Source organism: Eucalyptus grandis, chromosome 4 (genome assembly GCF_016545825.1).
Source record: "Eucalyptus grandis isolate ANBG69807.140 chromosome 4, ASM1654582v1, whole genome shotgun sequence".
Classification (NCBI taxonomy): Eukaryota; Viridiplantae; Streptophyta; class Magnoliopsida; order Myrtales; family Myrtaceae; genus Eucalyptus; species Eucalyptus grandis.
In genome coordinates, this window is record NC_052615.1 from 4,552,792 (window position 1) to 4,566,023 (window position 13,232).

The following is a 13,232-nucleotide window of genomic DNA, read 5'->3' on the forward strand; positions in this document are numbered from 1 at the left end:
AGACGGGAATAAACAACTTACGTTAAAAGATGATATAAAAAAGTAGCTATTAATGCATTACTCTGCTGTCCATGTCAAGATTTCGGATGATGTGCCATAGTTTATTGTCGAAATAAGTTTCAGAGATATTTAGGCAAAATAAAAAAGGACTTTGTCAACTAGAAAAAGTCGATCAGTCTTAGGAAAACTGCATAGATTGCTTAAAAAGTGCTCCCGAGTACTAGATGATAAAGTCAATAGAAAACGTGCAGCAGCCGATGCAAACAAACCCGCCTCCCTGAGAACTGCCCGGTGGAATATATTTATGCAAGACCAGAATCATTTTGCTCTTAATCAACATGACCTCATCTTCTGGTCTAACTGACCTGAAGAACCAATAGATAAGAGAAATTATTTCTCATATTACAAATAAAAGCATCATAAAATCTTTTTAAACCCAGGCCTAATTGAGTAGATGCTTAAAACATGATTGATACTTGCAGGATACTTTTATTCGTAGAACTGAAATGAAGAGTCTTGAGATTTTTATGAAAGCTCTAACTCGACATGTAGAGCTCTGGAGCAGACAATCTTGGCCTGGGAATGGCGACCAGGGGCTCCATTTTCTTGACCACAAGCCCGAACTTGTCCAATAAATCCAGCTCCACCCCTTGCGGTAGTTCCCACTCGAATGAATGCAAAAGAGAGGCCAAAACATATGGTAGCATCCTCTCTGCCAGTGCAAGCCCTGCACACACCCTTCGACCAGAACCGAAGGGCATATACGTGAAGTTGTTGCCAGAGAGATCATACTTGCCGGGATCTTCCAAGAACCTCTCAGGTCTGAACTCCAATGGTTTGTCCCAAATCTTGGGGTCTCTCTGGATATAGCCCATATTCAAGAATATGTTACTGCCCTTGGGAATTGTGTAACCCCCGACGACACAGGAAGCATGTGGGGTCCGAGGCACCAATAAAGGCAGCACCGGGTGCAAGCGAAATGCCTCCTTGATGACAGCATTGAGGTACTTTAATTTGGGCAAGTGGTTCTCTTCCACCATCTTGTCCTCCCCCACAACTCCTGTCAATTCTTGGACTACTTTGTTCATTACATCTGAGTTCTGCAGCAACTCTGCCATCACCCACTCGACCATTGTCGAAGTCGTATCGGTTCCGCCAACCACAATGTCCTATTCCACAAATTCAAAGTGTCATCAGAAAGAGTATATTGCTGTCATGATTGATGAAGCTGAATACATGATGAAGCGTTGTATTAGAGAAGAATCGACCTTATTGGTGAAATATGGAACTTTTTGTGAAGTTAGACAAGAGAATCCCAAATGAAGGGTATGGAAAGAGATTTCAATCTTGACATGATACGACCAACTTCATACAAAAATTAGCACACGATAATTGAAATATCATCGCAGCATATCAACTTTGCTATATTTGTTTCACTGTTGTGCAAGACACTGGTTGAAAATCACGGTACTATAGGGCTGATATGTGTTTGAAAACGAGTACGGTACTCTAGTAATGATCGCTTAACGTTAACTCATGATTATGGTGGCCAAAATATGAAAAGAAATCTACCAAAAACAGAGTCGGAAACAAGGATTAACTATACTTACTATTACTACTGCATCAGGTCATTAAATAGTAGTTTACGTCCATATGAGAACTAGTCACCTAGCTTAATAAACTAACCATAAGAATGGCTTTGAGGGCTTCGTTTTTGTCCATTAGTGACTGGTTATCTTCAAGATCCATCTCCATGTCCAGGAAAATCTGCAAGAAGTCCTTTTTCTGTTCATTGCTTTCAGATTCTCCGTCCTTCTGCCTGAACAGTTCATTTGTTCTTCCTTTAGTGGCACAGTCGATAGCAGACTGAATAAAATCATCAAACCACTTATGCACCCTTTTCATGTCCCTTTCAACTCCTTGCAGGTCAAGCCAAGCGAGTGCTGGGAAAAAGTCCGAAATATTCGGACTACTTGCAAGCACCATGAGTTTAGCCACTACCTTTCGAAACTCCACACCCACGGCTTCACTTTTCTCTCGCTTAAGCGTCCCTCCCCATAGCATCGCCATGATCACGTTAATCAAGATCAGAAGTGCTGATTCGCCGATATCTACCGGCACCCCAGATTTTTTGTACAGATCACTCAGAGCTTTCCTGACCTCTTGCCTTCTCAAACCATAACAGGCGTCAAGGCTTGCGTTGCTCATCATCTGCCGTACAAAAAGCTTGCGGAGATTCCTCCAATAAGGCCCCTGGCTTGAGAAGGTAATGTCCCTTCCTCCGTATGACCCAATGGTAGTGGCGATGTTCGGGTCCCGATTGGCGAACATCATGTCCTGGTCCTGCACGATTTCTTTGGCCAGCAACGGGGCGTTAACCACAACATATAACTTGCTTCCAAGCCAGAGTTTGTAGATGGGACCGTAGGTCCTGGCCAATTCAGCGAATTTCCAGTGGAGCTCGGTCCCTAGGAATGGGAGGTACCCAAGGAACGGCATGCCTTGGGGCCCCGGCGGCAATGGAGCTGTCTCATTTTTTCTTCTCCTGAACAAGCAGAAAAAACTAAGAGTTGCAATTCCTATGACAAGTAGTGTTGTGGTAGCTCTAGGAATTGCATCATTCACTTCTTTAGCAGGCCACAACCATGGCCAGGCGCCTCCACAGTCTCTATTCGACATTTCAGCTTGTGATAGCGGGGTGAGGACTAGTTGAGCAAGAATGAGGAAGTTTCTGGCCACACCAAACTAAGGTCTGCCTAGGGACAGTTTGGTCTCTGACAGATGATATAGGAAAGGCAAAAACGGAAAGTCAACGGTTCTAATTACGCACTGACCGACGAACAACTACTGAAAGTAACTAATAATTACTAATTCATTCTACAAGAAACTCGACCTCTAATGTATGAATAATTACTAATTCATTTTGTTCATTCTTATCGTTCCCCATAAAGAATAAACCAACAAGTTTAAACATAACTAATAATTTTTGCACCGTACCTGTAAGCTTTAATATAGAAGACTAAGAAATTCATAAAGTTAGTAACTTATTCATGTGATTAGTAAGATTGTGCATAGAAAACGTAGTTTATCCCCACTGGTACTCTAGTAAGTAACAGCTGAAGTTTCTTTTTCTCAGCAGATGCGCAAAAAAACTGAACCAGATAACATACCAGGTATCTTCACGCAAAGCATCACCGAAATAAGAAACTTAAGAGTGAGAAAATAATGATGCGTTTCCTTACATGCTCTGAAAACAACATGAGCCTGCTTTTGCCTAGCTGAGCTATGCGGGTGGATGCCAGCGAGAGAAGACATGTCAAGTGGTTGAACAAATGCTAAAGAAATGGTTAGGTCAGTGATGTTCATGAGAAATTGGGTCAACTTGTTTGTTCTCATTATACTTTTTTAATATATGAAATGGTTAGGTTAGTAGCAGAAATGCTGTCACATCAGTTTAAGATATCGGATCATTCGTCAAAATAGTCTAACGTATTTTTCTTTTTTCCTTTTGTTATATTTGTTGAACATTAGACTTTGCTTAGCTAAGTTCTATAAAAAACCTACTTGTGAAAAAACTTATAAGTACATTATAACCAAAGGGTAATGTAACCTATTTTCCTATTTTCCTTTGGTTCTTTTGAAGATATTCGTTGTTATTTAGATATAGTTGCGAGTGCAACCTTGTTTTTTTTTTTTTTGGTAAAAGGTAAGTATTATAGATAGACTAGAGAACCAGGAGGCCATACAAAGAACAGCAGGGAAGAGCCGGCACCAAAAAAACTTGCACTCAGAATGTCAGAGTACCACTCAAGTGGAAGGGTGCCAACCCGAGCTGCAGAGAAAGATATAGGAAACAAAATAACAGGCAGCTAAAAGAAGGCTGACGAACAGCGCAGCCATGGCAGAAAGCAGGCCAATAATAAACGAAAAGGGAGGGCAGAAATACAACCCCACAACACTAGGATACAACCAAATGAAAGCAGCAACCGGGTGAACTGGAACCAGCAACAACAACGACTGAAAGACCCAAGGAAAGACGAGATAGAGAACCACCCAAACAAGGGGGAAGAGGGGGCTACCCACGAGAATCATCAATGCAAAGAAAAACACGAACGGAGACGGCCAAATGATCACTTCAGTAGGAGGCCGAAATGCTTACTCAAAGATAGAAGGGTGGATACCCCAACTAAGTTGAAGACGTTTGTTGCGGGGGATATCCGGGACCTTGGAGAATGTAAGGGCCTTGTCTTTAACAGCTTTGATTAGATGGGCTTTCATGGCTGGGAGGGAGAGCTGTTGGTTGCGGAAGATGATATTGTTTCTCTCCTTCCAGACAAGATAACATAAGGCACCAAAGGAAAACCTAGCCATTGATTGGTGGAACCCTAGATCAGATAAGTGATTAATAGCCCACAAAAGGTTCACTTTCCAAGTCTGGTTTCTCCAAGGAAGATTAAACTTCGTTGCCCAAAAGGCCGCAAGGCCGCGAGTAATGGAGCAGCCAAAGAAAAGGTGATCGATTGAATCCGGTCTAATTGAACAAAATGCACAAGACACATCCGGGATTCTTCCATGGGAGAGTAACCTCACCTGAGTTGGTAGACGATTGCAAGTAATCAGCCGCAGGTGAGTTTGATAACGAGGAGGGAGAGAGAGCCTTGTTGTATTTCATCTTTTTTCATAAAGTTGTTAGACATGTCGAACTTGAATAGTTCGAAAGTGATAAGGGTGCTTCAATTGTAAATAAAATTAAATCCGGTGCTTTAGGTGATTGCTCGATTGAAAACCCACGAGGCCTCACCCTGGCTTTTTGCAATCTTCTAATAAATCCCTAATTTCTTGCTGCAAAGTAATTCCTTGGTTTCTTTTTATCTAAAAAAATTCTAAAAATGTCGTTTGCATCACTTGAAATAATTAATCAATAGAAAATGTTTTCATTATCAATAAAAATTTACGTCCAAATATTTTTGTAAACTATGAAAATATTTTACACTCAAACATTCTTATAAATGATATAAACAATCATTTTTAGGAAAATATTTTTCAAATTATTCATTTCTCACGAAACAAAATGAGACTTATATTTACCTTCCTTTCTCCCTTTCTTTCAAGATTTATTGGGTAGATCTTGTCCTAATAAGATCTCTTTCTTTTTTGTTTTCTTTTTGCCTACGTATATGGACGAAGCTTACTTAAACAATTAGCTAAATACATGGAAGTTACGAGGGAACGTGTACCTTAAGTACTCAAATTCTAGTGTCAATTCAGGGCACAAGGATGATCAGGTCTAACTTGGTGATTCTCTTGCTTCAATTCCGCCACGTGATTTTGAATTAAAGAGGAGTCATCATCTATCACCCGGCATTATAATTAAGTTCAAGGCTTAAAAAAAAAAAGGTTATGTAAGACTTATGAGAAGATTCATGCCTTATACATCGAATCATGTACAAAAATATGAAGACTAGTTAATACAGAATACTAACTTAAAATACTTCCATATGGTGAGTTTAGCTAAACCATGATCCTAAATTCTCAGTTAAATTAAATACTCAATTTTACTTGTACTAAAACTAAATAACTAGGACTGTCAAAACATCCCGACCCCAGAACCAACCAGGCCCGAATAGGCCCCAAAAAAAAAAAAAAAAAAAAAAAAATTGGGATCAGGTCTCATCCGGTCCGGAAGACATAAAAATCCGGTTATTGTCACGGCTTTTTTCGGTTCAGGTCACCGACCCGGAAAAGACCCGCTTAATGGCTTCATGCGCGTCCATGGTGTAAGAAAAGAATGCGCTAGTATTGACCATCGCCAAAATTAAAAGAGGAATCATATGCACAAATTTGAAGATTACACTCTACTTGAGGGCAATATCTCTGTTTTGGCATTCACATATAAAACCCTTCGACTGAAAATGAAGAATCGCGTGGACTTGTCCACTTCTTCTGTAACCATTTCCACAGCGTCCTATTACAAGTAGTCTCCGAACTCGGTCTCCAGTCGTCGTATCTGCTGTCAGCTAGTCCACTCATCAAACCTAGAACTGCATCTAGGAAGATAATGTTGGGATTTTGTTTCGAAAAACAACGAACACGTGCATAGACAAATTGAATCAAGAAACGATTGCAGCGGAAGCAAAAACGCCCATAGATATTTCTTCTTGATATTGTTTGTGCGTTTTAATAAGAAGCATGCAGAAATAAAAGAAGGCTAATCACATTGTTCGTGCATGTTGACACCTAAATTGCGAAGACCTAGTCATTCATTCATTGTATTGAAAATTAGATATTAATTTTAACCTCTAAATAAAAATATTAGAATTAATTTGTACATCATATAGTTTTAGGAGCATTGTTGTTCATTTTTTCAATAATTTCATTAGCATTGGACCGGCGGTGAGTGGTTTTGAGCTTAAAATTAAGCGAATTGAGCCCACAAAAGAGGCCAAATTTGGCAAAGGCCAGGGGACTTGGTGGCCACAATTCATAGGGCAGAAGGGCCTTAACTGGTCTAATTTGAGCTTAAATCAGCCCACTAAAAGAGTATGATTTGGCACTGGCCTTCGGATGTTAGAACCCATCAAGTTAAAAGGCCAAAGCTCAGGCCCATTTAATCAAGTTAAACATAGGTTTACACTATGTAAAGGACATTATGCCTCACAAATTAGAGGTCGGCAATTCATTATTCAAAGCACACGTTGAGAAAAATACAAAAAAAAGTGGGGTGACAGCCAAGCACTGCATGGCCGAAACTCCTTGGGGGCCTTGACATCCCCTACAGCCAGCCATCTTTGCTTTTTCGAGACTGACCGTCGAGTCGTCGACGACCAAGTAACTACTGTTGCTTCTCACTTTGTGACCTGTTGTAGGGTCCTGACCACGCCGTGTGGTTTGTTTCCAGCAAATCAAGCGGCTTCAACATATCTCCGACGGTGCCCCTACAATGAAGTATTTGTGGATTCTCAAAAACACTAACCAAACGTTTTGTGTTTTTCCCAAGAGGTTGTAGAGGCCCAAAATCCCTTGCGAAAACTGAATCAAATGGGATCCAAGTCCAACAAGCCTAGTCCCAATAAGAAAATATTTGGAACATTAGTGGTAGTCACGTCATCAATACATTAATCCATTTAATGGACAAGTGGCACTATGGGTTCTTTCCTTCCTAGAAGAAGAAGAAACGCCATTCCTCTCTCCAGATTTTGCTCGTTTGCTACTCCACCCTCGTTGTTGCTGCTTTGGCGTACATTGCTGCTCCCAACGATCTCTTCCCTTCGCTCTGGGTCGCTCAAACACACGCACTCTCAATCTTTTCTCGGAAAAATATTGGACCAGACTCAGGGCCGTTTGGTAAGTGAAAGCATTTCCAGCTTCCGTTTTCAGATGAAAACGAAACGTTCCTCGACCTTCTTCGCTGGCTTGTACATGCTATATATATATATATGTTAATAGATAGAGAGATAGATATGTTTCTCTGGTTGAGACATGCCTCTGCTCCAACCATTATAGTAAAAAAGTGAACTGTGTGAGACGACGAAGATTACTAGAAATAGAAAACGAAAAATTTTCGGGCGTTAGAGAACCATCCATAACTTGGCAATGCGACCATATCTGGAGCTCGAGTGTCGCAGCCATGATGACGTTCCAAGTTTCTTCTTTTTGCCTAATAAGGAAGTATATTTCCCATCTGAGCCTCACTCATCTAATCAAAAATCCCCCACATCTTGGTTTTTCTGGCCGTTGAAGTCTGTTTTTGGTTCGACAAAAAAGAAAGTTTGTTTTTGGTTACCCAAAGAAATGGTGAAAGTCTTCAACTTTTTTTATGCTCTGAGTTGTGCTTCGGTCAGAACCCTTTGAAAGGAATGGCCTTCCTTCTTCTAAGAAGTGAAGAACGGAGAGAAGGAGAGATGAGAGAGAATATAATGCAAAGCAGGGTCCGTATAGAGGGGTGAGAGAGTTGCTGACAGAGTGGGCCCCCCACATGCCACTTGTCGTCCACTGAATGGACTGATATATTGATGACGTGGCCACCACTAGTGTACCCATTTCAGTGTTGAATATTCAAGGGAGAGACGCTCACCGACATACCCTGGGGGATTTATACCTTGGGCGACTCAATACTCAGACGCCAGTTGGAAGTTTTTCTCTCACGATTTCTTTGACCCCACTGAACTTCAACTGCTACTCTGTTTTACTGATTCGAGACCACAGAAGTTCGCGTTGCTTTTTGGTTGCAGGTCTCCAATCGATCTTGCCTTGAAATAGCCCTTGCTCGTCCCCAAGCAAGATTGACTATTTCGAGCGACACCCCGTGGTGTCGCATTGCACTCTCCGCTGAGCCTCACCGTGCTGAGCCCACTATTCCCAACGATACCAGCCGCTGGCCTCTGTCTACGCCAAGCCACCACTGTCACTGTCGTGTTAGCCCATTGACGCCAACGCTGATCCTGTCCCGACGCCAAGATGCTTGGTCATTGTTCTATAGATTCATTGGTCGAGTCCCTGGACGTGCTGAACTCACTGACCTGACTAGGTTAATATTTGTTCGTCATTAGATTAAGTCATTTAATTAATATCGCGTGACATATAGTTTGTATGTTAAGTTTATTTAATTATATGTCACATGTCATTTTAGGATAGACACATTTTAGGTACATCATTTAGAATAATTATGTTGCATTGTACATAGTTTAGGTCTCATTAAATAAGTGAAAATCCCAAAAATATTGAGTATAACTAGAAATCGTATCTAAGGCCGTTGATGTGAATTTCAAGATAACCTCGCGGATGCTTTCATTGCTATAAGGAAAGTCTTGCAATTCATTTATTACTTTATTAGGTGATAAATTGGTAATTTGCGCATCTTCATGAACCCCCTAACATGTTAGGAGGTAATAAAATGTATTTAAATTGCCCGCCAAACATTTTTTTTTTTCATGAAAATAACAATATCGAAAGAGTATTAGAGAAATCTAGTGTAACAAAGTCTCCGTACCTATAATCTCTTTTGAAAATGATTTGCATGTTAAGAACATGAAGCCTATGTTGCGAATTGGTATGGGCTTAGGAAAACCGAGTTAGTCTTTGGTTTAATAATCCATTAGCTGAACCCCTAAGTGGTCCAAATTACTATGGGGAGATTGCAACAATGCATTTTAATAAAAGCACATTATAATAAAATAAGGCTTATCACATTACTCTTGTACTATGCTCCAAAAGTTTAGTTATGATGTTCTTCAGATTTTGACCATGAACATCTAAGTTCCTTGTAGCATTGGTTTTGACATTCTTCAGTTCCAACTAGGAACGTTTGGTCTTCTTGTAACATTGGTTTTAATGTTCTTCAGATCTGGATCCAAACTGCAAACACTCGATGTCCTCATAGTGTTAGTTTTGACATTCTTTAGATCCAGTCTTACAAATGTTGGACTTTTAGTTCAAACACACCACCAATCGTACGTCCAACGATAGATAGAAGTTGAGAGAGACCACAATTACAATTGTGTTGGCAATTGCTCTCGGGTATAACTAATTTGATTGATCACTATCATCACTCTCGATCATCTCCTAATCCACTCTCTCAATTGTCTCTTATAACCACTCTCAAATCACATTAATTTGGCTCATTAACTCTAAAACCGTTTTACATCTTTAATTTGGCTATTAATTCTGAACTCACTTCAAATCGTTAATACGGCCATTGATTTTGAACTCACTTCAAATTATTAATATGGCCATTGATTATGAACTCCTTCAAATCATTAATTTCACAATTGATTTTGAACTTATTTCATATCATTAATTTGGCTATTGAATGTGAACTCATTTCAAATCTTTGATTCGACCATAAAGTTTGAAACCATTTCAAAACTTATATCTTCAACTTGACTCAATCTAATTGCCTCAATTGCAAAAGCATTAGTAATATCGTTTCTCCGTTCTAATGTTTTTATAAAATTGTTATGGTATGTGACATTCATAAATTCATCATTGAGCTGGCAGTAGGACTTATACTAATTCTTAGCACAACCAAGAGGAATATTGTCCTGATCAATCCCCCATTTCTACAAACTATGAATGACATTTAGCAATATGTCATGGTTATCTAGATAGTGTGAATATTTCAAGAACATAATAAATCTATTAGCTTGGGTGGCCATGTAATTTTAATCCTTTTGTCTCACTATGTCTTGATCAAACAAAGGCCATGGAATCATTTATCCAACCACCAATTTGATCATATGTTCAAATCTAACTAACATGTATTTCTATGAGAGATGAACCAATCACTTTCGATCACAACTCGACTGATGATTTCAATACAATGTCATGATTATTAGATCGCATAAGACATCAATCATCTATCTTGTGTGAAGCATCAAGTACAAAGACGGATGAAGCATCAGTATACACACTTGTGAATCACAACCATCCAATATACAAGTCACCATCATGCCTCAGGTTTAAGGATTTTACACAAGACCAAAGCACAAACAACTAATCATTTACCCAGATAAAAAATTACATGTTGCTAATCATTCTATAAATGTCGTGTTCAATGATCTTGTCTAAGACAAGCACTTGTATTCTAACTCAAATATCATAGTATCCAATGACTTATGACTCATCATCCCTGAGATATACAATGCTTAATGGTGAAGTTTAAGAACACAATGGTCTCAACAGGATTATCAAGATCCTCTCAATGATTCATAGATCGGAAACTGTTTAAAGATTCAATCTAACTTTAAACCTGTCACACATATTCTTAACACTTTAAGAATAGGCTTAGTCTCAACTAATCTTATTGAGTCACTCATATAAATGGGATGGCAATTGACTATTTTTTTGCCATTAAACAAATAATGCAATTTAAATCCCCAACATGTAACTATTACATAGTTGCTTTAGGACATGTAGGTAATAAATAATTCAAATACAATCTACGAGTGAAAATGTAGACAAGGATACATAACAACCAACAGAAGATACATGTGAATAGGATCTTTGCCATTTCTCAATGCCACTTGCTATAAGCAAGGGAAACCTGATGTTTCGAAAGTTCTAGTACTCAATCCCACAAGGCGACCTTAAGCGAGCGAAGATCCTAGTTGAAATATAGAATAATAGGGGATTTGTGAGGATGAAGCACTAACCTTTGACTATCGTGTAAAGGGTAGACCACCGGTCCTTTTTTTAGATGATGGTACAAAGAAAAGTTCTATGTCTTCCTTGTGCTTCCCTTCCATCCCTTCCAAGACGCTTTGAAGGGTTACAACTATAGGGTGTGATCCGTATTCCCTATCAATGGGATAGCATGAGAGTTCTACTCCCATTGAGCACATGGGGTCCAAAGGCTGCCCTAGTGGGGAACACAAGGTAGCATTCCTGAGCCGCAAGAGAGCTTTTATAGTTTTGAACTCATATTTTATTGATAGTTTGGACTTGAACCATAAATACCTACTAGGTATATATAACCTCTCTCTTATAATTGATGGATATAACAGAGAGATGCAATGTGTTAATTATAATGGAATCATATACTGGGTGTAGCATTAATCTAAGAGTTAACTAGGATAAAACCTTGTGTCTTGAATTCTCTCTCTTTTACTCTCTATTTTCTTGTGATTGTGCGCCAAAATCCTAACAATAACTGCATGTTTCGTTGTCTAAGGATATTGTTGATAGAGTTGTAGAATGTGATGTAGAGAGGCTTTTTATTGCTAATGGTATATATGTAATTTTTATGGTAAAGTAGTGAAAAAAAAAGTATCAGTGCTAATGGCATACATCCAATATCTATTGGGGCCTAACAATACAATCTAGGGAGGTGAATAGGTTGTTTTGGAAAACTTAACAATCTGTCATGGAAATTAGCTAATGTTAAGTAATGATTGAGTCAATGTAATGTTTTAAAGCTCGTGATCATTTTGTGTACTTATGAGAGTAATAGATAATAAAGTAGTAGCACACAACGATATATAGTGATTTGGCATTATCCCTAAGCCAGTGTCCCACTCTTCATACTAATAGCCACAAGTCAGGTTGGATTACACTAGTAATTTACTCAGATAGTTACAATAGGCAAGCAGTGATCCTATCACAAGATAAATCACATTATCAGGAGCCAATTGCTACTCTTACTGTTGTATACTTAATCTGGAGCACAATTACTCAAACAGCAGGAATACAAAACTCAATGAAACACTCGGACGAGAGTGTATCGCTAGGAACACAATTGAAGGCAAATCTTTAGATAATGTTGTTCTCTCTCTCTTTCGACTTCTTAGGTCTTCTCTTTTATATCTATCTTCAATCTATCCATTGGAAGAGGGTCAAAGGAGCAAGGAACAGTGGGAGCTGTCATTGAACTACTATCTGAAAATAGAACTACACATACAATCCTTTTTTACTGAACATTTGCAATCTACCTCAGAATAGCATTTGGCATTGTCCCGCCATCGCAATCTCTAACAAACCCGTTAGATGATTGGGAATTGTTAGTTAGGCGAACTTTGGATATGATTTGTCTCATGTTGGTGAAGAACATTGCCTTCAACATCACCAATGAGAAGACAACAACGGAATTGATGACGGCCTTGTCAAACATGTACAAGAAGCCATTTGCATCAATTAAGGTATATTTGATACATTATCTTTTCATTTTGAACATGGACAAAGGTACTTTCTATGACAATTCACATCAATGAATTCAATGCGATCATGTCTCAATTGAGTACAAAGGATATCAAATTTGCTAACAAGGTAAAAATTTTAATTTTATATTCTCTACTTAAAAGTTAGAGTGCAATTGTGATTGTAGTGAGTAGTTCATTTGATAAAAGAAATGAAGTTTAAAAAAATCTAAGATTTGATTCTTAGTGAGTACTTTCGTAAAAGAGAGTTGGGTAAATCTTTGGGCACTACCCTGATTATTGAAGGCTGAGGGAGAAGCAATCAACAAGGTTGGAACTAGTATTGTGGTAAATCGAAGTCCAGAGAGAGAAGCAAATAAAGACCTTGAAGTGAAATAATCTGCTAGAATTGTGTAGAGAAAGGTTATATGAGACAAGATTGTAGAACCCTAAATTAGAAAATTTAGTTTCGGAATCTAAATCACGATGAGGTCAAATCTTTGAATGCAACCCTTGAAAAGATATTTGACAATGATGCCATAATTTTGAGTGTATTTTTGCTTGAATTTTGAAATCATATGCTTTGTTGTATTCTATTTAGTG

At 38.8% G+C, this 13,232-nt stretch overlaps 1 protein-coding gene across 1 annotated transcript; it reads right to left on the reverse strand.

Moving 5' to 3' along the window:
- Positions 1 to 278: 278 nt before the first annotated feature.
- LOC104440729 (flavonoid 3'-monooxygenase CYP75B137) lies at positions 279 to 3,335 on the reverse strand. Its single transcript, XM_010053680.3, has 3 exons — positions 3,243 to 3,335; positions 1,687 to 2,774; positions 279 to 1,169 (listed from the first exon to the last, which is right to left on the reverse strand). Exons 2-3 carry the CDS (start codon positions 2,677 to 2,679, stop codon positions 537 to 539), a joined length of 1,626 nt encoding a protein of 541 aa, XP_010051982.2. The 5' UTR covers positions 2,680 to 2,774; positions 3,243 to 3,335; the 3' UTR covers positions 279 to 536.
- Between the last annotated feature and the right edge of the window lie 9,897 nt (positions 3,336 to 13,232).